The sequence below is a fragment of the Seriola aureovittata genome, chromosome 2, assembly GCF_021018895.1.
Source record: "Seriola aureovittata isolate HTS-2021-v1 ecotype China chromosome 2, ASM2101889v1, whole genome shotgun sequence".
In the NCBI taxonomy this organism is placed as follows: domain Eukaryota; kingdom Metazoa; phylum Chordata; class Actinopteri; order Carangiformes; family Carangidae; genus Seriola; species Seriola aureovittata.
In genome coordinates, this window is record NC_079365.1 from 22281349 (window position 1) to 22308868 (window position 27520).

The 27520-nt window shown below is 40.4% G+C and overlaps 1 protein-coding gene across 2 annotated transcripts in view; it reads left to right on the plus strand.

The window, feature by feature from the left end:
- The window catches only part of asic1b (acid-sensing (proton-gated) ion channel 1b), a 144810-nt gene that overhangs the window by 9065 nt on the left and 108225 nt on the right, over positions 1 to 27520 (plus strand). For both annotated transcript variants that reach the window (XM_056398106.1, XM_056398097.1), the window contains one exon: positions 1834 to 2029. In XM_056398106.1, the coding sequence (XP_056254081.1) occupies positions 1834 to 2029 (196 nt within the window). The remainder of the gene's footprint in view (positions 1 to 1833; positions 2030 to 27520) is intronic.

Genomic DNA, 27520 nt, shown 5'->3' on the forward strand with positions numbered 1-27520 from the left:
CACCAATTGTGGTTTGAAATAGTGCCCATATCCATGAGAAATAACTCTGCTGTCAGCAACTACAAAGTCATTCACAGATTTATTGTCAGAGGAGACGGGTACGCCTTTGTTTCCCGCTGTCTCTCATGCTTTTCAATTCTAATTTTGGTCTCTCCAGCTTGGGACAGACTTATTCATGTTTGCAAATGTAAATTGAGCTGTCCAAAATTATTACAATAACACAATACATGGCTGCTGCTCTCTTACATTAAACACAAATTCAGGACGCACTATCAAAAACTGGACTTTACTTCTTTGGTGTACTTTAATTGGGAAGAAACAGAAGGAATGATTTACCTTACTGCTTAATTCAAAAAACAATTATGCATTATTTTATTGTGCTGTTCACTCTGATACACACTGTGTGTTCTAACAAATTATTCTCATAAGTGTCTGTCAGTAATGGTTAATCTTAGCACTCCATAATTTGGATGCTTGTACCACTGATGGCCCATCACGCAGCGGCGGTCATCAATGGGCCGTTCTTTCTCGGAGCAGGGCCACATTAGTTAATTGAGGTTAATTTGTATCTGCGAATGACTGTGAGCAGGTGCTGGAGGTTGATGGTGGTTGTCAAGCAGAGGCCTGTCATAAATGCCTACCCCATTGTTGTCTTTCTGCGAGTACGGCCATTGCACTTGAGTTTCCGTTTGGTGTTTGTTGATACACACAAATGAATCAGAATTTGTCATGTGTTTTATGTGTTTGTGTGATGGAGGAAATGGAGAAGAAGAGAAAGTCAGTGTGTATGCTTCTCTACATGATGCACCTTATTACATTCTGCACTTGAATAAAATGCAGCAGATGCTAGGTGAAGTGTTTGGCATTGATTTAAACTTTAAATAATCTATGTATTTTTCCCAGAGTGTGCAGCATCCTCAGCCTGAATTACAGCACTATGACGATTGTTATGCTTACGATATGAAAACGGTCTGCCATCACAGTTAATCCTAATTATTTGGCAGATTGATTAACTTGATTGCATGAAAAGAAATACTCCCATTCCTTTAAATAACAAGCTATTTTGCCCCCACTCAGCACAACCCGTGGTGGCTGGCGTGCCAAAGCTAGGCCGCTGGGTTTCGGACAGCATGTGTTTAATATTCTGAGAGCATGCTGCGGGTCTGGAAGAGCTGGCATGCACATATGTACCTTTGGTTCAGTTCGAAGGCGAATGTGCTCTTTTTGCTGCTTCTCTGTTAATTTTTTACATTAATCCCTATTGTCCTGCCAGAAATACTTGTCTGCCTCCCAAACTCATTGAGGTACAGCTACGGTTGTGTCTCGCTCCGCTTTCTATGGGAATTCCTCGCTATCATGTCTTTTTTTTTTTCACTGAAAGGTAGCTTAACATTTAGTGTTTGAAGATCATTTTGTTTGAATAAAATGGACTGTTGAGAATTGCAATCTGTGAAAATTCTTTTTGCTTTTTTGATGTCTGCTCTGTTTTTTGCTATTCATATCTATGTATTCATTTGGAAGTAAGTCCTTTCCAAAAAATACATTTTCTTGTGATTCACACAACAAGAGAAGACATAAAAAGATTAGAGGAGTTTGTGTGTGATTTTGAGATTATATTTTGAGATGGGTTTCTTGGAGACACAGAAAAGGTGCAGTAATACAAAACAAACCATGGTCAAGTAATTACAATTACAGATTTTGTGCTGTTATGTTGCGTTTATGACAAAATAAAGTGAATTAAGAGATCGGACAAAGGTAGTTTATTAGTGCACGCATATTTGTGAATGTGCTTCGTCATGTTCACATAAGTAAACCCAGAACCTTCTTGTCCAGGTATGAGATCCGGGACCCACACCTGGTGGAGGAAAATGTCCTGCAGGTCCTGAAGGAGAGGGCTGACTTTGACAACTATAAGCCCCGCCCCTTCAACATGCGCGAATTCTACGACCGAACAGGCCACGACATCAAGGACATGCTGCTGTCCTGCTTCTACCGAGGCACGGAGTGCAGCGCTGAAGACTTCAAAGTGGTGAGTCAGGCATGTCAAAAGTTAAAGGTCCTTTGCAGGGCCAGCTGGGGCCTGCCAGGACCAGGGTCAGCTGAGCATGTTTGTAATACGAGGTCAGTGCTGATATAGTGTATTATGACATCTATATAATAGGACCTCAGTCGAGCAGTCGTCTGAAGTTTGCTATTGAGAAATGACACGTCAGGATGTAGAAGGTAGGGAATTGTACAGACAGACTTTTATCCTCAATTCAATCTGGGGGCTCCGTCAGTCCAGATCCCTCTGTTCCCCCTTAAGATGAGTCTGAGGACCATGTGTGTACACTGTGAGCCGGGCATGCTGGCCCTGGCGTGATAGTTTAGTCTCTGAAAGGTTCAGCAAACCTCTCATAAAAGATTGAAACTTGGTCTTTTGCTGAACCCTGGGCAAGCGCCATAACGCTTGCTTTATGAGTAAGAATTTAAAAAATGTGTCGCTCTGGGAGATTGTGTGATAGTGTTTGTTTTTCTCATCTATCGAATGGTTACAGAGATCTGGTTATTACGTGGAACCTGTGTGACCTTTATATCTGCTCCACTATATACAGATTTATCAGGTACAGCTGCAATAATAACCACTAAGCTGCATGAAGCATGTGGAGTGTCTCCTGATAGTGTAACTGTGGTTGTGATCAGTTAGTGTACTTTTAAGGTAATGTCTGTCTAATAATAGCCAGAATACCTGTTTACAGTGATGATGACTGCACACTTCGCCTCATTCCTTAGGTAGTTCATTCAGTTGGCTTGTAACGTGTATTTTGCTGATACCAAGACATTTACAAAAAGGACCATTACTTTTGACATTTTGCGCGACGCAAAAAGCAGAAAAGAAGCAAATCTTTCTCTTTGCCAGATGTTTCACTTTCTTCACCAACTAATCACTGACGTAAATGGTTTGGTGCTGGTCAGGGAGCATGTTTCCCCTATAGTTGTACAAGGAAAAAAAAATGCCAATAATAATGCCAAATAAACATTAATTCAGAAATCAATAATAATTTGTGTTTGGGAGCCTCTTTTTTTTTTGGGTGCGTCCCACAAGGCCCTAAAAAAATTCTAGGGGAAACACTGCAGTATATTGATCAGAGCTTGTTGGCTGACAATGGCTACTTACTGGTGCTTGAAATGGAGCTGATAAGTGTGCTGACTCTCAACCATGTTTGGGGTTGACATCTGTCCATTTTTGGTTTTAGGGGGATTTATAACACTTGTTGGAATGCTTTTATTGCACTTAACTTAACGAGTTGTCAACCTGTCTCTCCTCTACTCAGCTGTGCTGTGTGTGTGTGCAGGGAGGGCTCAGAAACACAGTGAAACCGAGAGCAGAGGAGAGGAGAGGAACATGCCAATAAATGACAGCAAAACACAGTAAAGACATAAATGAAAGAAATGAACACAAATTAGGAAACTTTTTTTTTTTTTTTTTTTTTTTGGTCTAATGGGTGGGTCATGTGGGGCCCCAAGTAGGGGAAACACTGGAAACAATGCAATTGTCTTAGTATGTTTGTCAGAGTGGCCCCTTTCACATTGATTCAAAAATGATTTTCCTACATTTCCTTTTGTTGAAATGTGAGTTAAGTTACTGTAATTTTTACATTAGCAAGGTCAGGTCTTGTTGCATTTATGTTTGTGAAGCAGGTGTGTAAACAATGCAATGAAAATGTCTGCTAGGTGAAGGCTTCAACCAGTCAATTAAAATGTTAAATTCATTAATCCTGAAATGGAACTCCAACTCAGAAAAATGACTGTTGCTAACAAAATGGATGCAGTAAGGGTCACAAAATTAATTCCTAAATTAAAAAATCCCTAAAAAATAGATAAAGAAACACAAACTGACACACAAAAGAAAATTGTCTCATAATAACATGTTACACATAGCAACCGGTGGGAGAGGGAGCTACTCTGTGTAGAGCCAACAGCTGCTCATGCCAGAGCAGGCAGCTAGTGACGATGCTGCTCTATTGATACGGTTGATGTCTCCAAAGAATCCCACCTTTGTTGCAAATTAGTTCACATTTTAAAAGTCTTATAATGAGTCCAGTTGCTATAGATCACTGAATATCTCCTCTCTGTTGCATTCATTAGTAGATTCTATATGCTTGTTTCTGACAAAGTGGTGCTTTTTGCTTTTGAATAAACTTGGTGCAGCTCCTCTGCAAAGTAAGTCTTTGAAATGGCTGGAGCTTCTCTTAAGAGGCTGACACATCCCTATGTAAAACTGACCCTCACATACTTCACATGAGCAAACTGCTGAACCTCCAGAACAGAAGACCAGAACCTCCAGAAGTTTAACAAATAACATTCATATTTGTAGGCAGAGAATGTGTCTGAAAGGAAGGTAGTAAATCTGGCCTCAGTCTCACTCTTTCGCTCTGTCCTTCACTGGTCCTTTGAGGTACAATATCTCATGCTCTGAGCAATCCCCCCCCCATATCGAGTAAAACCATGTAGCACAGGAGTGGGCTGCAACACAGCCCACATGGCGCAGCTCCTCTAATGTGCTGATGTGTCCACATTTACCGTAGTTAGTTGTGCTTATGGCAGATGGTGCTGCACAGGGCTCTACTGTATTAGTACAATAGTGAACCTGGATGGAACAGCTCAGCAGAGAGCACTAATGGTGTGGAAAGGATCTTTGGTGTGATAGAAAAAGGAAAAAAAAAGAGGACGATGAACACTCCAACCAGCCACTGCCTCCAAACCCCAGAGCATGGAAGCAGTAAAACTGTGATTAACACTGTCGGCAGCTTCTGCTTGTTTACCCCCGGCATCGGCACCGTGCCTCGCTAGCTGCTCCCTGGCTGTGGAAGATAGCCAGAAACAAATGGTCTCAGCTGCATACGGCATGCAGGCTTTCCAGTTGCAACTCCTCTTCTTATCAGTGCTCTCATAATGATGGACAATAAAACAGTCAGACAGCAGCAATGGTAACACTTAATGCAGGTTGTCTCAGATGAGATGGAGAGAATCTGAAATGTAACATCTAATCTACTGATGGATGTATGGACTTGCATACACACAGTTTCTACTCTGTCAGAAGTGATTGAACAGTTTTCAGGTTCACATTCAGGTCCACCATTATCCAATCAGAGGTAGAGTATGTCCGTGTCAGAGGCCAGTCTTGTAATCAATTAATGGTAACTGGTCCCAATAACCAGTGGTATACAGTATCATATGACCACTTTTCAGTCGTTACTGCTTGAAGTGTTACAGATGAGTTACTCCCTCTATCTCAATTCTCTATTGTGTGCCTGCCTCCTCTTTCTCCTTGGAAAGACTTTTGTTAATTAGGAATGCGGAAAGCTGGGCTGACATCTTTTAGCTCAGCTGATATTAAAGAACAGCAGGAAAGGAAAATTACCTTCAATTAATATTAATAGGTGGCCTGCAGCTACTATAGCTGCAGGAGATAATAAGAAAACACTAAAAAGTGAGTGAAATACAAAGACCATAATTAGAATTTTTTACAACTTTGTATTAAATTAAAGAGATACCTTCATCGACACATGGAGAAGTCATACATGTTTATAATAAAGAAAATTGTTAAGTACATAGGCTGACTTACTGTATCCCTAAGGGATCCTCTGCAGATAATATGTTGATGGTTGATTGATGTCACAATGTCTAAGTTATTTCATTTTGAACACTTCAAGACACCCACATCTGACTTCAATCACCGGGGAAAACTCTGACAGACTTAAAACTTTGCAAGACTCAAAACTGAAGCCCAGGGGGTTAGCAGAGAGCGTAAGTGAGAGAGAGGAACACGGCACATGAGAGAAAAAATAAGAACAAGAAAGAATGAGAAAGTGGGACAGAAAGACAGAGACTAAGGTCCAGGTAAGTCCATGGAATGAGACTGAACATTGTGGTCAAGTTCTGCAGAGAGACACAAAGACACAAAACAGCAGCTGCCACAGCAGTAGCAGCAATAGAAGTACTATCAGGAGACACGCAGGTTTGTGCTCATTTAACCTTTCAGAGCACAGCTGCACTGTATCTCCCTTTTCCAGCTGCCCAGTTGTTTGCCCAGACACAATGAAGTATGGCAGCTCAACAGGTTCCTGCTTTCCACTCTTATTTCGTTGTTAAAAACAAAATGTCGGGTTCTATCCAAATGCACAGAAGGAAGTAATGATATTTTAGATTGTGTAGGTCATAGTCGTGTTTAGACAAAATCTCAGGCTCTCTTGAATGAATTTGAAGAATGATCACGATTATGCTAGTTTTCTCCATGCCCCTGACAATGGCCATTTCACGTGATGTTCGTGCACTCTCCCTGTATAGGCCGTGCACTCCACTTCCACCCAACTCCTATGATGTTCTGTTTTCTTAATTGCCAGCATGATTTCTCCTGCTGTATTCACAAAGATGTAAAATCACCATTCAAGTGAGGAAAGTAGCAACATGAAGACATCCTTAGATGATTCATTTTCTTTAGTGTCAGAGTGCAATTTTTACTGATTTAGTTGACATTTGAGTAATTTTACTTGACATTTTAATACTTTCAAGCATGATTAGATTGAGAAAAACATGAACTGATAATGAAATAAAGTGACTTTGAACAATATTATTGCAAGACTTAAAAAGTATCTTGTACTTACAGTATCTGTTTACAGCTACATCCCTATAGAATAGCTGGATACAAAAAAACACACAAAAGCTCAGTGAAAACACTTTGAGTATTCAACTCTAACAACATCAAATGGTATTGACATTAATTGCTGTTAGCCTGTCATGCATTAACAGACAAAAAATTAAAATTAGAATTAACAGACAGCTTGAGTGAGATGCTTGTGAGGTGATACTGATTTTTTTAATTGCTAGTAATGGATTTCAGGTTACATTGTTGACATGTTAGACTGCATTTTGTATTTGCCTTTCAGTAGTTCCCATTTAGTCTCCCTGTCAAGTCTGTGACAAGCCCACCACCACCATCGCTACATTACACCTTTGTGTAACCCAGACTCTTACGTAATTACTCTGATCATTCTATTGAGCTATTGGCTCCTTCTCAGCTGTCCATTGACCCTCAGAGTCCATTCTTCATGGTACAGACAAGTGCCGTTTATGAGATTAGATCAATAGAGAAAGCCGTTCAGAGACACCTGCTCATGGATCAAATTTCACAAACACCCTTTGAATCAATGTAGGTTTTGAAATCTTTCTAAAACATAACTCTCTCTTCACATTTGTAAATTATTGAGGAACAATATCATTCCTCCTCCCTGTACATTTAAAGAGTTCTCTAGATGAGTAACATGGCTGTTTTTTTTCTGTTTAGTCTGAAATTCCCCACGATGTGTTTATTCAGGCTGTATTTCATTGCTGAGCCTTGTTGGAAGGATACTGGTGTAGGTTCTGAGCTGGGGCAGCTTTGCTTCTGATATCTTAGCTTAAAAAATGATGACCTAATATAATTATAGTGGCTATAAAATATGATGACTGCTGAGGCTGAGAGTCTTTTGAGGTACCTGCCATGTGATTTCAGAAATTCAAACATGCTTCAATCTCCCATTCGTCATCAACTGTTTTTGACACACCTCATCTTTGTCCCCCCCGCCCTTTCTTTTATTCATTGCTATTCCAGTCTCATCCATCAGCTCAAAGCCGATGATTCTGCCGTTCTTTTTGGTCACACAATTCCCACCACTTTCCCTCTTGAGGATAAATCAATCAATTTGCTATTACTTTACAACTCAGAGACATGGATCAATTAGGTTGTTGCTGAATAATGGATGCATCCTTAATGAAAAAAAAATTCCCTTCTTTGAGTGTAATGAGGCCACATGGCTGCCCCTGACACAGTCTTGTCTTTCAGTTTTGTTGTGAAATAAAGTTGTACAGTATTTTGATGAAAGTAGCTTTTTCAATTATGTAAACCTACAAAAACACACGTGAACAGCACCCATTGACCAAAAAAGCAAATGCAAATGTGTTCTTGGGTTGCCTCTCTCTCTGTCTTTCAAGGATAACCTGAGTGATAACCTGAATACACACTAACACGCTGGGATCAGGCTTGAAATAGGTTTTGGGTAGGCATTTAGTTTTGATCGTTAAGATTAGGGTAAGGGGCTAGGGGCATTATGTGCACATAAGAGTGTCCTCACAACAATAGTAACACCAACGTGTGTGTGTGTGTGTGTGTGTGTGTGTGTGTGTGTGTGTGTGTGTGTGTGTGTGTGTGTGTGTGTGTGTGTGTGTGTGTGTGTGTGTGTGTGTGTGTGTGTGTGTGTGTGTGTGTGTGTGTGTGTGTTTGTGTGTGTGTCGTGACATTCCAAAGTGTCTTGACATTCCAGAATCTGCACTATGACACGTTATGACACATAGTTTGGATTCATAATTAAGTCTCGCTCAGACTGCACTGGAGACAGAAACCAGTAGCCTACAGTACACATCTGTGAGAGGAGAGAGAAGCAGTACACAGTGATGGACCACCCTGAGACAGCTACCGTATCTGAGGTTCCAATGGAGAAAAAACGTCCCAGAAACCTGCTGACAGTCAAAGTCTTGACAAAATGTCATGCTGTCCAGAGCTGGAGCCAGGAGGAGTGGGTGACCCACACCAAATGGCTGGTAAACCAGACCGTGGTGGGTCTCACCGGTACACAAGGCATTTCTCCAAACAAGTACATCAAGAAAGTCTGCAAGGCTGTGATGAAAGACCTGGAGAAAAAGTTTCTGCAGTAGGCGCCTGCTGGAGTCAGTGATTGTACTCCAGGACCCGGTCGTTGAGGCAGCCGTCGTGCAGTCTTTGCAGACTCACCTGAAAGAGCTCCTGACTCGTCTGGCACAGCGGGATCCCTCCTGCTGATTGTGGAAAGACGCGCTCCAGGTCGTGGCTTTCATGGTATGCCTCCTCCTCATTTTGCACGCCTCGCTCGCTCTTTCTTTCAAGGATAACCTGACTGATGACCGTAAGATGACAAATACATTTTATTGGTATGTTAAAACAAAATTGTCATCACAAATAATGCATCTCTTTTACTAACTGAGAAACTGAACTAAAAAAAAAAAAAGAAACTGGAATATTCATTTAATTATAAGTTACTACATTAAAGGGCAAACACGTCAAATATCGTTGACATTTGAAAAGGCATAAGCTATCGGTGATCGTTGTGATGCTCGTCGATCACTGAAATCATCATTCATCGGCACAACCCAAGTACGAACCAAAAGCACAAGAGCAAACACCACCAAACACCACCCCGGGCGGTTCGACAGCAGCCAGCCTCACAGTCAAGTTTTCGTTGGCTTTTCTTGCAAGGAAGGAGGGAGTGATGCTAGGCTTAGACTTTCTGTCACAGTACTTTTTGAGAAGCCCACATATGTACCCTGACCCCCCTGCACACATTCACAGAAATTCACCTTTCACATGACCTCTTTGTTGTATTTTTAATTGTAGAGTGAATAGAGACATTTTTTGACAAGATAGTTTCCTGATGTTTGAGGCGCAGTGTGGACAAAAGGTGAAAAGAGGAGGGAAACACATCAAGGAAAATTCAGAGCATGAAGAGATCTGAAAATCCATTTATTCCATGTGACCCTGTCACTGCTCCTACCCTTACAAAAATGATTTTTAATAATGAATTGGGTGGGGGAGATGCGCAACGGGGGGAAAAGGGGGAGAGAAAGAAAGAAAAAGAGGGAGAGAACTTATCCCTTAAAGAATCAATTATAAACACTTTGGTTGAGATCAGAGGCAACGGATGGCTGTGCAGGGCTTTGGAGAGAGAGAGAGGAAGGGGGCAGGAAACTGTCCTGAAATAAGAACTTCGGTGTGTGCCAGCGGGGGGGTCTCTGTTTGACTCTGAGTTAGTGGTGCTGGGCTGCAAGCGGGAACAGAAGGAAGGAGGAAAGAGGTGGGGATTGATAGACACTGAGGGAGACCAGCAGCACACTAGCTGAATGAGAAGCAGGGTGTTCTGAGCTCTCTGTGCTGCGGTGCTCCCTGCATGCACGCAGTGTGTAAAGCTCTCAGTTTGCTCCACTCCACTGCACAAACAGCGGATGTATGGTTCAGAATCTGCCGACAGTCAGAGTGATTATTCACATGGCACTGGCAGGTGGCACACTGCTACATTAGTCAGCTAATTACTGTCCAGAGACATACTAGCAGGGTTGACATCTTTTTTCTGCTCGTATCCCTTTTTTTTCTCATCATTTTTGTAATTTACTACTGTTTTATAGGAAACCTGTTACATTTGCCTTGGTACATTACATTTGGTAAATTTTACTCGTCCCTCTAGTTCATTAACACCTTTGAATTCATTAAAGAAAAATTACTGGAAACATAATTAATGGTTTTGGCATTTAAAGTTAATTCTGATCATTAGAGTGGCTGTTTGATGACTGGCAGTATGCGTATGTGCCGTGATGGAGGGTTGTAACTTTTGTCTGAACTGTATTATGAAATACGACACTTGGGAAGGTGAGCGACAGACAGGTCAAAAAGATGTTTCTTCATGTCACCGACGACAGGGTACAGGTACTGTCATCTTGTTTTCCAGCGTCTGGGGATAGATAGAGCGGATTTGGAACACAACTAGGTCCCTTTGGGATGCTGAGTTTTCATCTTACCAGCCGTTGTCTTGATTATTTTTTTCTTTCCCTTGTCTCTTGGGTACATCCAGTACCTTAAAAGTACCCTGTCAACTTCCTTTTGACTGCAGTGTTTTCTTTTTAGTCGATGGGGCTTCAAAGTAAGGAGCACTGATTGTCAGTGGTGTTCTTGTTACAGATTAGATGAACAAACCATTTACTTCACTACAAATATTTTAAAAATCAGATTTCGAAATGGGCAGATAAGTACTGAGATTCTTCTTTTTCTGTTTTTCTTATTCTTACATTTGATGTGTTGAAGTATGGAGGCATGTACTTGGATAAAGTCAGGGACTTTGCTGCATCTGCTTAATTTTTGCTCTTTTATTGATATTGAGGTAATGTTCTTATTGGACTTAAAACTGGTTGCCGGTTGTGAGTTAAGAATGAAAATGAATAACCTGTTGTGGCTTGGAGAGGCAATTGAGAGAGACAATGTAGGATTATGATTACAGAGGCTGAAGTAATCAGCCAGCCTCTTAACCTTTGATGAACAGGAGCTAATCAATTATTTGGCTCTTTAACTTATAGAAGGTAGAAGAGTCGTGGGTGAAGATATCTTTACAATAATGGCTCAAAAGACAAGTGTCATCTTTTCACAGTACAATAAAGCATTCATTTACAAGAAACTGTCTATGTTGAAGTAGAGGAAGTGAGAGGGAAGGTGATGGAGCAGCCGTACGTAAGACTGAGAACAAAGCGCATCTGTACTGATAAGTCCTTTTCCGCGCTGTGTTGATGCTCTTTGTTGAATACATCTGTGATTTTCCTGCTCAGAAGTGATATGATCAAGTTTTGATGTGTTTGTAGCACCTGCACTCACATGTCTCAGCTGCCCCAGTTAGTCAGTTAGTCAGTGAGTGAGTCAGTCAGTCAGTCAGTCAATCAGTCAGTCAACAGTTGTCGTCTGAATTAATAAAAGATGCTTGGGATTCCTTCCTGTTGGAAATAAAGACTTGTCACTCAAGGCTCAAGCAACCTCCACGTGTCCTTGTTATCATCTGTGCCCTCACCAAGGCCTGAAGGCAACAGCTCATCCATTGTTTATCACATTTGTTTTCAGTATTTTGATATAAAGTTTCAGAGTTGTGACTGTGAAAACAGGGCATTGGGAATATTGGCGTCTCATTCATCTGCCGGTGACTGAGGGCAAAGACAAGTTTCAAGAAGAGACAAGATTCAGAAATTCTCTAGAAATAGAACAAAAGTGGTTTTAAATTTCAGGAACTAACATGAACATTTTTGTTTGTAGCAAAAGATCTATATTTCACTGCAACTTGTGTTGCCTGTTTTTGTTGACTCTTTTTGTATGGAAAAGTAAGGTTCGTCCAGTCCAACGCAGGCAAATAGAAGAAAAGAAACATATAAAAACGATGAATAAATGGAGTCAGTTGCATTCTGTTTCAAATTAGACTCACTACCAGAAAAAATAACCTACAAACTATTACTGGTTGAGGTTTTTACCTCAATGTTGTCGTTTTACTACAGTAGCATTGTGCAAGCAAGTAAGGTAACAGCAAAAGAATATGAAAGGATATAATTTTAAATCATTAAAGAACTCATCATTACTTGCATGTTTTTTTACTTGAACCTGCTTGTATAATTTAAGGTTGATTGAATACCCATGGCTAAGATATAGGCGGATATAAGACACTACCTTAATCAAATTACATTACCTGTATTGGCCCTGAAAAGCGGGATCAGACTGTTAACAATGTCAGAGTTCTACATGCAGCATTAAACAAACTGAAAAACACTTTTTGCTTGTTGGAGTTGGACTCTCTAGGAGGTCCATAGAGAAACGCTGTTCAGGGCCAGAGGGTGGCTGTAGGGCTAAGTGTTAAAATAAAGAAAAAAGACCTCCATTATTTGAACAGTTTTAAAGTCCAGGGTGTCCTGAGTCAAGATACTGGCACAGTTTTCAGTGAGCGGGTGCTGGACAGGGGCATGTAGCTGCTGGATTAGAGATTCACCAGAACAAATCTGCATGCCTTCCAGCAGTGTTTCAATATTCAGCCTCTACCTGCAGGATCCCAAGCAGTGCTCTTTTTCTCATCCTCATCTGTCGGCTGTCTGAATGTCACCCCTTAATGTTTAATTAACCACATTGTGTAATTGATTAAATAAATATACTTAACCGCTGTAACCCTGGCACTGCATCTTCCTTTTTCCGAACCTTTTTCCTCTTTGCTGAAGACAACTGTCAGTCATTATTGTCTCATGTCAAGTTTCCTCGGCTCGCAGTCTCTTTATCTCACTATTCCCTTGCGTAGGATTTTTCTTTTCTTTCTTTTCTTTTCTTTTTTTTTACCAGCAGTGGGGGTTGGTGATGGAATTTAAAAGCATCGGAAATCACTTACAGATTGCTGAGTGTACAGTTCGCACCAGCTCAGTCCAGGGTGTGCAGTCCGCAGAAAGGTGCAGGCAGCATATTCATGCAGTCCATCTAATTTATGGTTCTATTCAGTATTAAATGTGTGTGTGTGTGTGTGTGTGTGTGTGTATGTGTGTGTATCTGCATGTGTGCATGCAAACAGGTCACACTCAGTAAAAGCTACAAATTAAATATCTAGATTTGAGAGTTTCTGCTGTACAGTAAGATGCTGACCTGCAACTTTGTTGGGTAAATCTCCCAAAAGTGAAGTTCATGTTTTTGTTTATTTATTTATTTAATTTTATCTCTTTAGGCTTTAGGTACAGTTATCAAAAAAGACTTGCCAGTTTCTTTGGTTGTAATTTACTAAACTGGAACAGGTCTGCCTCTCAAACTGTTTCCCTAGTGATTGTGTGTATGTAAGTGTGTATTTTTGAATTTGTTTGATTTTTAACATTATATATTTATACAGACATTGTCCTTTACTTTAGCACTAATATTTTTGAGGTGGTTGCATGGCAATACTGTATATAGGCAAAGAAAACGCATTTATGTAATGCTGCAACTCTGGCCGCTGCAGCATTTCTTTTTTAATACAGGAAAGTAATTTTGTCCTAATGCCAGACTGACGGTTACAATGGATGTGCCAAGCCTAGGTTACAAATCAGTAGATGGGAGCCGGCAGCAGAGTGGACCCAGCTAATATACTGCTGCTGCACCCTTATTTTGTCACTGAGTTTATGCTTCCTGCTTACCTGAGAAGCAAACAGCTTGGCAGATAAGTACTGAGATTATTGTTTATGGATGCAGGAAGGAAGGTTGTAGTGGAGTTACGGTAACCAGATAAATTACCTAAACAACAGAGACGGGATCTGACAAGTGGCTCACTTCAGTCATGCAAACTGGGGGTTTGTTTCTCTCGGCTTAGTCACAGATGATGCCACCAGTTTGTCTGAACTTGCATCTTGGTTGATACCAAAAGCCAAATAACCAACTGTAAAAGCCTAATTTTCTCATGTTTATCATCTTACTCTCATAGATATTTGTTTAATCACCTAAGGCGTTGTGTTTCACTTTGGCCACCTGGATCATGTCAACCAGCCATTCTTTGACTTTTTGGCATTTACTGTATAGAATTTTCCATGGAACATCTAATTTCACCTCTGTGACTGGTTGAAAAAGCATGAAGTGATTTGTTCCACTGACAAAAACAAACAAGTGGTGCACACTGACGTCAGTGTCTTGAAGAAAATTACTTTTTTTAAGTTTAGCTTTAATTGATTGGACTGCTTTTCTAAGAAAAACACCACCATGATGAAAGGTCAGAACCTCCAAAATGAAGACAATTGATGGATGTTGTTAATGATGCAGCCAGGTTTGTCTGCAGGTTTTCAGCACCGAGTTTTTGAGTTTTGATGTTGTTGTGCATATACATGTACGCCTTCTCAACAAAATACTTGTCTGTTCAATGTGTTATTATTAAGTGTCAAAGCAGCTTCACTTTTTTAGACATATATATTGACTGCATTTCTCTTGGCAACAGTAATATACAAAATATATGTTATGGAGTTGTTCTTACATAGCCCAAAAAATGTTTTAAAATTTGCGATTATGAATTATAGAGGTTCTACTAATACACCGTGAACTCAAACGTAACGGCTTCATTACTTCACTTTCACAAGTGTTGTGTTTTCATGTCAAAAGACTATTCCTTTCAATAGTGGTAGGATGGAGTTTATTTACATATATACACTTTCAGTATCGTGTCGCGAGTGGATCCACAAAGGCTGTAGTTTGACAGTATGTGTCTTAACTAATCAGTGCATTTTTTACTTGACTCGTACTGGCTTTATAAAGCTTGAATCATGTTTGATCGTCTGTGTGTTTAAACCCATTGTGCTGCAGGTGCACAGTAACTCTTGGATAGGCACAAACAAATAAATAGCAGCCAGTTGTATATGATTATGATTAAAACTGTCAGCAAGTGTCAGCTTGAAAATATTGTAGAATTCCATTCTTGGGTAAAAAGAATGGTTGTTATAAGAGAACACGCTTTTTTTAGATTTAATAATAGGTTAAATCACTTAAAAGATTTTTGTCAGGTCAATGTGAGTTAAAAGAATTAGAATTAAGTGATCCTTTTGTGTAACATTGCGCAACATTTCCTAGATAGTTATTGGCCTGAGGTTCTCAAAAGCAGCCTGTCGATTGACATTAGAATCAACACTTAACCTTTACTACACTGACACTAAAGCGTCTGTGTTTTTTTTTAGTTCAAGACACTGCACATAGTCATTGTCCAGCAGGCAATAATAAATGGATGGTCGGTGCTAAGAGAAGAACCCACCTTTTTTTTTTTTTTTCCTTTTTTTTTTGATAGTCCTGCTCTTGTCATGTCTGGGTTTCACAGTTTCTTTTCCTTGAGACACAAAATGTAGACAGCCTTAGTTTTCTGGTTCAAAGCCTGGTTTAGTCTAGGAGCAGAGCGTCACTTCATGTGTCAAAGAAATAAAAAGCTTCCACTTAACACTGCTGTGCATGACTTCATCCTGTAGATTATGTTCAGCTGACTGGAGGCAGGAAGCAAGGGGCAGTGTGTCAAAGAGAAGAGCGTGCGCTTGTTTGAGTGTGTGTCAACTCCACGATCATGTCACAGATCCAGAAATGTTTTTATAATCAACTAATTAATACATCAACAAATATATATTAGTACAGAAACTTATATATTATATCAAAATGACGCTGGCATCAAAAAATATTTAAACAATAACAGGCCTTATTTTAAGATAATAGATTATAGATGGTGCATTCAGGTCATAACCTTGTGACCGTTTTTTTTGCAATGTTAAATTCTTTTCTCCCTTAGTGCTCTCTGTTTTACTTGTTTTGTTTCTTTATCTTGAACTGTAGGGTGAGTTTGGCTTTAAACAGTGCAAAGTGACTGTGAGAAATATCAGTTTGATTAGTGTTAATGGATGCAAATTAGTCTTTAAAAAAAACAACCAAAAAAAACAAAGCTGTTGTCTGTATCAAGAAATGTCAGAATGCCATCAAACACATGAAACACAATGATGTGATATTTCTGCCATATCGGCCACCCTGAGTGTTCATGCTCGAGTAGATATGAGTGTGAGCGTGTGAATGTACAATGTGCGTGCACCCATATGCATGATTCCATGTATGCATATTCCAAAAGCTGTCAGTAGGAGTGCCACAGGTCAGTGCACTCTAACCTGAAGTGCGCCTCAGATTTTCTAGAAGAGACAAGACCAAACGCATTAATCAGGAGTGAAGAGAGCAGCAGTAAACAGCTATTACTATGCACCCTCACAGTCTGGACCCACATTACAATTATTGCCTGTCTTCTGGTCCAAGTGGATCTGTTTGCCCATTAGTGTCATATAATAAAATGTGGGATACCAAAAAGGCATAATTTTTTTGCAGTTAAACAGGTCTTAATGAACCGTTTGGGTAATGAGGTGGCTGGCCACAAGGCAGAGAGGAACAATAGCAAACATGGCAAATGGCAGCGCTTGGTGAGCCCACTTTGTCATTAACCTACCCTTGCCTGTCACTGTTAAAATGCTTAATTTCCTGCTATTATATCTGATATTACCCCCCCCATCTCTCACATCAATATTGCATAGGGTGACTACAAGCATGATACTGTACGTGCATATTGTTTTTGCTGAAAGTAAAGAACGACATAATCCAGCATGAGGGAACCCCCCACTACACTACTGTTTCTTCTCAGTCTGCATCTGGGTGTTCACATACATAAATTAATGTACATAGCAGCTCATTGCGTGCTTGTGGCAACACTGATTTAAGCCATTAGAAAACGCCTGTGGAACTAAAAGAGTGAATCATCGACCATGATAAGATACACGGTGACATGTGTTAGATATATGCATCATTCATGGGCACCCATCAATTTACCAGGCAATATGAGTCTGTCTCTCTCATCAGCTGAAGGAGACAGAGGCTCTCTCATCTCTCTAACACTCCCATGGAATATATGAACCACTACACTCGCTTACTGTCGGATGTTCTGTCTTTGCGAGGCAGTGACCAGGGGATGGTGGATTGAAGGTTAGAGAAGTGAGCTAGTAGGTGAAAGATTGGCTTTGGTTAGAGGAAAGGAATGTGACACAAGGCCTACTTCCTCAACATCTTCCGCTAAAGTACCCTTGGGGATGACACTGAATCCAAAACCTGCTCAGTGGCCATCTGTACAAGAGCGGTAAGCCTCTAAGTGCAGAGGAAAATGGGAAATAAGAGGAAGAGACAGGTTGATGAATAAGATGATGAAAAGGTTTTATCATTTGTATTAAGAATGTAATCAGTGACGGCAGGATGTCATCACCCTCGGACTATTTTAAAGTGCATATTTTTGCCTCAAGTAAGGGTTCAAATGGAAATTAAATTTTCCATTTTTATGTTCTACCTCTCATCCTTTTTTTTTTTACTTTTTTTTTTTAACAGCGGTGCAGTCACTAGTCTGATTGTTATCAAAGCAGTGGGTATTTTAATATAGAGGGGAAAAGAATGTATGCTGTCTGAGTCCCACACATTTCTGCCTTGTTATGTTCAAGGCATAAATGTTTTCTGTTACATGTGACACAGTTACAAAGGGCCTGAGAACCTCATTTTATTGAGTTTATGCTTCAATGGTGTAGCAGAGGTTCACCGCCACAGACTCTGGATTCTAATCCCAAATGAGCCAATTTAACGCCAACCACTTGCAGTATATCTCAAATTATTTACTTGTTTCTCAAGCCTATTTTACTATGCTACCACACAGACACATTGTAAGGATGCTAGAAGAATAGACAGATTTTTAAGACAAAAATATTTTCAGTACTTGGGTTGTGAGGCTTTTGGTAATGGATTTGTAAAGTAAATACTCTTGTGGCACTTTACACCAGAATGATTTTGTCAGTATATAATCACCTCTGTGGCTCTGAGCAGTGTAGGGAAGTAAATTCGAGTGTTACCTAAACCAATGTTCTCTCCTAGGTGTTCACTATCTCTAAAAGCTCCAAGCACCTTATTCAACATTTAGTGTACCAGACATCCAAGGACACAATCTAGCCATTGCCTTGCACAGCATTAGCAATGAAATGATAATTATGAATTTGTAATACCTGACAAGGGTTACCTATGAGAGAGCAAGTCATACACGGTCCTCTGAGGAATAGTTCTGCATAAGAAATGCAAAGGAGTCACGACTTGATTTGCTGGCCTGGAGCGTCTATATTCATGAAGGATTTGTTTCAAACATGAATTTATTCACTTTACATCTGCCAAAAATGCATGACCTGGTCTATTTTCAGATCTTTGGAAAGAGTTTAGTTACACTGCCCTGTGGTTGCATATACTGTGTCATGGGTGATTTTACAAGTTGGCTCCTGCCAGTCTCAACAGTCTTACACCCATACAAAACTGTGCAGGCATTTCCATTTTATTTGATAAATAACATCTGTGTTCTTCAGGTCATCTTTGATCTGGCTTTGAAGAGGGAGTATAATGAAAATAGATCAACACTGGCAGAGATGCATCATAATTTTCTTCAGAAGAGACGGCAGATATGTATCTGACAGGACACATGGGAAGAAAACAGAATAAGCAGAAATGCGGTTGGGAGTCGCTGATAAGCTCTGGTGAAATGAAACAGGCTGAGAAGACAGGATGAGTCAAAAGAGATGTAGATGTGCTCTCAAAAGAGGGCCAGTGATACGCATCTGGCTCTGCACCCCACTGTACTCCACTACACCAAGTAAAACTGTGAGAAACCCTCCCTCATATGAATTTGCATTGGAAATATATGGTTTGTTAGTTTTATTCCAATGTGGGTAGTGTGGCGTTCTTTTACACAGTGAAAAAGCTCGGGGGATGGTAAAGCATACAAAGCAAATGACTTGGCCAAGAGACTCTGAGGTTTGTGTCCCAAATCTCAGGTATGGATAAGGTTTTATAATAAGGGAAATGTCATGATCTTGGTTACAGGAAGTGAAAGATGATGATCTTGGTACATTTTTTTTTATTTTTTTAAATGAGGGCTGACTTAAAGAGTGAGATTGGATGCACTGACTGCTTTGAGTTTGCATAAGCCTAACTGCAAAATTTTTATTCATAACCTAGTTTTCAGGAACTGATCATGTAGGGAAACAAAAGACATTAACATGCATTCAGTATAAACATTTATTGTTGCCGTTCAACATTTTATAGATACAAAGCATTACTTTTCCTGCAGAATGTATTAGCTAATACAAATTGTGGTATATTGTTGTTATGAAGCACGGAGCAATTTTGGCATATTGCTCTTATCAGTTGTGCTTTTAAGGAAGAGCTACTATGTACTAAAGACTTCCCTGAGTACACAATGTTAGAAAATTTAATGATGCTTTGTGAGCAATAAGCAGTGTTGGTGGGACACTGAAACTAAGTGAGGAAAATGAATGGATCTGTCAGACAGCAGAGGGAAAAGTGATTGAATATTCCCTCTTTGGCTGCTGATGATATGCACACTTCATTGAATTGTGTTCCCTTATTTGTGCTCCAACACTTAATTAATAAAAGCAGACAGTTTTCTGCCTTAATATTTTTTGGCTGCCCACCAGTTGAGCCCCTCTTCCCATACTTGCTGTCATTGCTTTTGAAGCGAGAACCAAGGAAAAACAATCAAAGCTCTTTTAGCTACAACCCTATGCTCAACACAGACAGCTGCTGAATATTCAGTAACAGGGACCGCAGAAGTCTTCTCTGCATCTCCGCTGCACTGGGACCGCAAAGACCACAGGCCCTCACTTGTGTCCTGACTGCGGAAGGTATGTGTTAGATAGCATGGTACGCATGGGTGTCATTAATATCCTAGTGTCTGCTGCAACCATTGAACGTCAGGTTGAGAAACTGTGATCCACCACTCTCACACCCAACGCGCACATCAATAGCACTTTACCCAATACACTTGGGGGAAATATGAGTCACCCCTTTCCTGCAAAGACACCATAATAAGCAATTAAGCGGCTAATCCGGCAGAAGCAAAACAAAGTTATTGAAAAGGAATGGAGCATTTATGGGCTGGCTAATTAACACTAGATCTGGAGTGGAGCCAATGTCATGTTTCCCTTTCCTGTGTATTGAACTCTGGCAGCTGATGAGTGGTTATATGGATGGCAAGTTGCACCTTTGAAAAAGTGTCTTGTATTACATTTCATTGAACCCTCTTCCACTGTTGCCGTTAATCATGTTGTGTTTGAGCAGGTAATGAAGTTTCTGGGGCTGAGGAGTGCAGTGATCCATCCTAATAATTGTGTTCTTGGTGTGCTTTACATGTTATTGTCTCTCACTTAGTTGAGGGAAATAGGTTTCCCAATAGGTCAGTGCAAACAAGCTGATGGCCAAACACATTAGTGTGTGTTAGTGTGTGTCTATATCCCTGTATTTAGAATGGATGTGGTAATATAACAGCATGAGCAGTGTGATATATTTAATAATAACACTAACACTTGTAATGATAACATAACAGCTAGCCCTTGTGATTAAATAACAAATATATGATTTGAACTGAGCTCCTGAAATGTTTTGCACAACTTCAAAAATGTGAAAAAAAGAGGCGAAAAAAAGAACACTGCACAAACAACACAGTAAAGCCTGAAACAAAATCCCACACTGACATATTCATTCATCAGGCTTCCCACAAACAGTTGCACATGCATAAAACTATAGCTAGCCTGCTAACTTCCCTCCAGGGTTGCCTGTTCCTGAGGTGGTTCTCGAGCCAAAAGTGTTGCATCATTAGCCGCCCAGGGCCATGTTTACTCCACCCTCCTGTAATTAGAGTCCAGCCTCTACAGCTGAGACACAACCAGCAGCTTTGCGTATTTTGATGTTTGCTATGCCATGCAGCAGCAGGTCCTACACGTTGTTAGACTTAAGGGCAGATTTTGTGAAGTGAATCACCAAGGTCTTAACATCAACCTGCAATGGAATGATTTTTTTTTTTTTCCTTTCCCAGATGAACACGTTGGTTAGGATTTGTCATCGAGCCACACATATAACATAAACCCACATACAGTATAGAAGTGGCAACCCTTCGTTATGGCTATATGTAAGCTCTGACCACCCCAGGGTCAGGTGACATCAATTATATAGCAAAAAGCAAATCTGCTGCAGGTTGTCTTCTGGGTATAAAGTCTCTTGATGTTTTGCATTGTATTAAAAATGTTCAGTCACACTTAAAGAAAAATGAACACCTTATTCTCTCAAAGTGAGTGTAGTTTGGCCCTCAGGGCTACTGAGATGCTGCAGAGAGTACGAAGTGTTAAAGGTGATGTAGCAGGTGGGGTTGTGTGTGTCTGCTGAGCAGCAGTTCTTAAACCAGGTATTAAAGAAAGGAACCCACGTGGTTACTGATTGATTAGAGAAAGCAAATTATTTAAGTTTTTTTCCTCTCTCCTGACTTACATTCCTCCTTCTCCTCTCCTTTTTGTCATTCCAACTTATCTCCCCCCTTTTTATCTCCCTTTCTCTCCTTATCTATTTTAATCTTTGTTGTTCTGCTTCCTCCTTTCTTCAGTTGTTTTATCATTCCTTCTTCTTTTCTTCCAATACATTTGTAAGACTCTTTTTCAATCTTTTCTTTCTTTTTCTGCATTTCTCGAGAAAATGTTCTTTCTAGTTTAATGTCACATTCTTTTTGATATTTTTTTCACTTTCTCTGACTCTCTCCTCTGACTCTCTCCTCTGTTTATTCTTTGACATACTATACCTTACTTACTGTAGCTATTATAGTAAATTGCATTGTGTTAGTGTTAAAGTTTAGTTTAATTTAGTTTTTTTCATGGCTATCCCATTCATTTTAGCACCATTAGTGTGGCAAATCTATCACTAATGTACAGGGATACCACTTTATATTCCTCTTAGAGGAGGAATATGAGAGGGGAAATTATCATTAGTGCAAATGCATCATCTCGGGCGTGTCACTATGTGTCATGTTTTTGTAAATTTTCTTTCTTTTCTCTCTTTTTGTGAACGGGAGTGTGACACATGAAATGTGTAATAAACCTATTTTTAACCGATTACGGATGAGTATGAAAGCATCATTTGGTTGTGGTATATGTGCAATTTGTCTGCCTAATTTCCATCACATGGTGAAACTGAAAGGAACAGCAGGACAAACATAAATCGTAATCCCTTCTTTCTTCGGAGGGATTATGACTTCTGCTTGGACAAATGGCTTTTCTTCTGTTTTCCACATAACAGTTAATGCAGTATGTTGCAAATGAACAAATAATGAACACAGGCCAAACAATAAGCGCATCGTAACAATGTGTTCATTCTCTACTACTCCAAGTTCAGATTTGTGTGCCACAGCATCTCGTGTACAGTACAATTCATTTTCCATGTTTTCAGCATTTATCAACCAAACACACTTAGGCCAATGCATTCTTGCTAGATGATTGTATCTCTACAGCCACTGTGTATGGATTAGAGAGGGAGAGAGATAATTTGCTTGTGTGTGGGTTTTTGTGTGTGTATGCTGTGTGTAACACAGTGAGCTCCAACTTTTCTATATGTGTAGCAGTGCAACTGTCACAAAAACAAGCTTACACTAGATCGAAAATGCCAAAGGAAAAAAAACAAAACAATATTCTCACAGAGGTTTGTGTGTATATATATATATATATATATATATATATATATATATATATATATATATATATGTACTATATATACATGCAGTGGTTTATGGTAATGCAGTTGGTGTGCCCGTAGCTCTGGCTGGGATGATGATGATGAGGTGCAAATCTAAAAGCCATTACACCTCCCTATGAGTTCTATTATCACCGCAGACTGATAATTGCACTGGGCTGTGGTGCTACGAGAGCGACAGCCTGGTGCCGGTGCCTTTCTTTATGGTGCGGCCCGATATGATCTTTGAAAGCACTGGTGCGAACACTCTGGACTTTTTATAGTGTCCTTTTGTGTCACACGGGCCAGACGGAGCTGAGACTGTGAGATAGGAATAGGAAGAAAAGGGAGAAGAAGTTAATGTTAATTAACAGAAAAGAATGAAGGAGGGGAGAGCAAAATCAAATCTCATTTATGAGAATATTTACTGGCCCTTTGCTCTCGTTCTTATTCATCCTTTTCTTTCAAAAAAAGAGAATGATGAGGCTGGTTTTACTATTAAAGGGATGATGGGTCATGCAAGGACGACTGAGTGGAGAAAGGTGAACTGAAATGACATCTCTCTCATACCATCACTAATTTAATGCTGTTATTACTGGTGTAAGTGGATTTTCATCTCTCTATATGCATTCCAACATTCAGCCACTGATATTTAACTTTAGATGAGCTTGGCTATAAAGGCTCCCCTAGGAGAAATCTGTTGGTTTCAACAGGGATGTTCATTCTCTAACAAAAATAATGAGCCAACAGTAGCCAAGAGGTGAGGCTAATAAGCTTGTGGTAACTGGTGAGATTTCTTAGTCTGGCTGAGAAAAACTCCTAGCTGAGGAGGCACACTCCATTTGTTGATCAACTACCACTGTGATGCCTCAGAGCAAGGCAGTAAACTTAATTAATCCAACAGAGCTGCCCACCAGCATAAGGCTGTTGTTGTATTAGCAAGCTCCTAAGTGCATATGTGTTACTGCATAAAACAAAGGGCTTTGCAAAAGTGAAGAAGCATACTCGGTCAGCTTTTCCTGTTTACTAAAGGGGGGGGGGGGGGGGGCAGTTGAAACATGAAGCAGCCAGGACACATTTAGATCCATCATCTTCGGATTGTGTTAATCAGTGCCAGATGCATCCAATTCAATCATTTACTACTAAAGAGGAATCATAAACTGAACATGTATCCCACATGTTCCCAGTAGCATCATCATTCCCATTTATATGGATATGGTGAAGCAGTCAGAAGCTTGCTCGTCTCCTTCTCCCTTGATCTTTGAAAAAAGATGCATCTGCAATTATTTTCCTTCCCTCCTGCCTCATCATTACCTCAGAGAGCTCCCTCTCTCTCTCTCTCGCTTGTTTCGTCTTGGTTGTCCATCAAGAGCTCGGCTTTGATATTCATGTAGCAGCATGATTGAGATGCAAAAGAGATAGTTGCAAGGTCCTAGGTCATCTTCCTCTTCTTATCTGTTTCCTTTTCACCTCTTGCACCTTCCTCTCCTCTCCTCTCCTGCCCTGGTTCAACCTCTCTGCTGCCTTTTTGAGGTTGTAAAGCTACTTTTATGCCTGCATCATAGCATCTTTTTTTTTTTTTTATGTGATTCACATAATAATCACAAATTTTAACCACATGACACTCCCTGGTCAGCTTGAGGTTGCTGAAGGAAGAAAGGAAAGAAGAAAGTACGGAAGGAGGTTAAGAAAACCATCTTATCTTTTACACACTTTGCATTCTTGGAGTTGCATGCCAGTCCGTGTAACATACCATCCAGACACATTCTCGCTCTCCGGTCAGCTTCTGTCGAGGCAATTCAAAGCCCCACCACTTGTCAGGTTACGAAAACGTTCTGCCCATTAGCCTGCAGCCACTACTGATCAGGTGTAAAGAGTTGGTAATTTGGCCTTCAGGATGAGTTAAACCTACTTCTAATTCTTGAACTTGTGTGAGGCTGGAAGAAAGTTTTGACCCTCTGAGAAAAGAACACATTTGAGAAAGAATTGAGGCGAAGCCACTTGATCCGGCTTTACCGTGGATTTGTGATTTCTTCCTGCAGACTGAACTAAACTGAACCTTCACCCTTTTTTGCCTCATACTGTCTCTGAGGGGGCGCTGTAAAATGGCCTTTGTTCACTTCGTCACATATTTGTCTATGCCTCTTTATTATAATGACAGCAAGAAGGTTGTGATATGGCTTGACTTATGTTTCTGAAAAATATCTGGTGTAATTCCTGTCTCAAACTGTTAGTTTACACCCACGCTGCGAGGATTACATCCCAGACACACACATGCCCATTCATCTTTTCACACGCACACACACTCAAACAGATACTCACGTTATGCCGGGCTCGTAAAGCGTGATGCAACTGTGGCCTTTTGATCCCTAGGTCCTTATGGTTGTAGGAGGACAATCTGTGCAGACCTCTGAACCCCCCCCCCCCCCCCCCCCTTCCTCCCCCCGGCCACAGTTGCACCACTGACCTTTTCAGACAGGCATGCTTGCGCCAGGCCACGGCCATGTCTGTAAAGCCAATATCAAGTGATTTATTTCATTTGGCTGCTTGGGTGCATCCTCTCGGCTGAACCGTGCCGTCCTCGGCAAAGATAAAGCTGCAGCCTGAGCCCTCGGGTGCTGTGGATGTCCCCCCTCATCAGCTCTCAGCCGCTGTCACATCCCCACCATGATGCACAGAGAAACACCGCAGACGCAACAGCGCAGGACAGGGATCAACATTAAGAGGTTACTTGTGGCTTGTGCCATGTCTACGCTTCATGTTAGGGTTCTGGAGTACGGCCAGACACATTGACTCAACCACTTAAAATGATAAAACAGGCAATAAGAAAAGCAACATAGTGGTCAGTGGGCTGCTTTTTGACAACCAGGCTGTATCTTGGGGGGCTGAAACCGTGCTGTCTTTGTGTTACAGTGAGCAGGAATGGCAGGGGAAAGAAGCAGGGGGTAGAGGAGGCTGTAAATGGGCTTTGGAGGACATGGACCTATAGAGCCTTGCCCGCAGCAAGAGCGTTTGGTATTCACCCTCAGAGGGTTGTGCCAGCACACTCACAGAGGTCAGCTTGAGAAAAAGCATCCCTCCCACACACTCCTACTTACTGAGATTGGATAAATATCACAAAGTTTTTCAAAGGGAGGTTCTTGAAGTGTCATGTGTATACGTAAATATTTATGGCTGCACATAAACAGCGATGGGCATTTATATGTCTCTGTATTGAAATTCAACAACTAGTTTCATCATGATTTAAATGAGGCTTCTAGTATAAGGTGAAAATGCTCTCAAGCTCTCATTGCCACCGATCTGGAATACAGGTCAATGCTCATTTCAAGATCACTGGCAAAATAGCTGAGCACTGTTGCTTATTCTTTCCTGTCTTTAAATCTATTTTAAAAATTGTGTATATGTGTGTCGCCCGGTTGATAAAATTTCTGTGGTGAATTTTCTGTGACTCTACATCTTGTCATGAGTTAAACAAGGATCCATTCACGTACATAAAAAAAAATGGAAACGAAATTCTGATCTCATCACTTGTACTCCATCTCCTTTCCATCAGGGAAGGTGTGTTGAGAGCCCTTGTTCCCTTAAATGAATGTGTCACATACACAACATGTAACAGTATTTTGTGTGAATCTTCTTTAAACCTTTTAAAGGCTGGTTTGGTATTAGAGACCATGTCACGCTGTCTCCTGCTATATATAATGTTAGTGTCATAAGAGATGCCTCTGATTGGAGGGGTGGATAGCTCAACAGATATCTGTAACTAGGCTTAAGCACTGTCTTTAGTCCCCAAACCATAGTCTTGTGTTATTGCCAAGAATTTTTCTGCAACCAGGAATCTTAAAAACATATCTACACACGTTTTTCTATAATGTCAAAAAAGAAAAAGGTCTGTTTCATTATCTTTAATCTTTTATTTGTTTTTTTTTTCACTAGCTAGATAGATGGCTTTTGGTGAAGCTAATTGAATTACTGGACGTAACGTCTTCCTCGAGTTGACTGCAAGAAACATTCTTCCTTGTTTTTAAGGCCCCAAGGCAGCAGATAGGACACTAGAGAAATGCCAGAGAGCTGCTGCTGCCACCACTACTGCTGGAGGGATTTTATCTCTCAACTCTTTTCCTCTCCACTCTAGTGTTCTCCCGCTGTTGTCATCCTGCCCCTGTTTTCTCCGACCTGACATTACATCTTGCCTCTTTTTTCCCCCCTTTTTCATTCTCTTCATGTTCCACTACAATTCTTTTCAACTCAGCAATGATGAAGGCAGAAGTGCATTACATCAAATCTCATATGCTTTCACATCTTTTTTTTAATTTATTTATTTATTTTTGCATTGGTGGTGCAGTGAGTTGGGAGAAGGAAAGAAAAAAAAGTAGTGGGAAGGGGTAAGCATAGTACTAAGTGAATGAGAAGTGCCAAAGACCAAGCATAGCATGGAAACAAGGCTTAAAATTTGTCCATCTTTCTAACTGGCAGCAGTCTGTGATATTTTGTTGAACATAAGAAATACTTTTAGTCTAAAAAATGCTTATTGATGGAATGTATTTCAGTCCACCGATTATATCTGACTGTACTGTAGAAGCTCAAATAATTTTTGGAAAAATATCCCATGCATGATACTGCCTTGATAGATGCTTGTGGGCATTTCTCCAGATGGTATGCATGTGTGTATATGTGTATATGTGTGCATGCGTGTGTGTGTGTCTCTGTGTGTGTGTGTGTGTGTGTGTGTCTTGCCAAATATACCCTCGAAGAGTAAGAGACTATGGTAAGATTACACTACCATGCTACCTCTGAAGATTTTTTTTT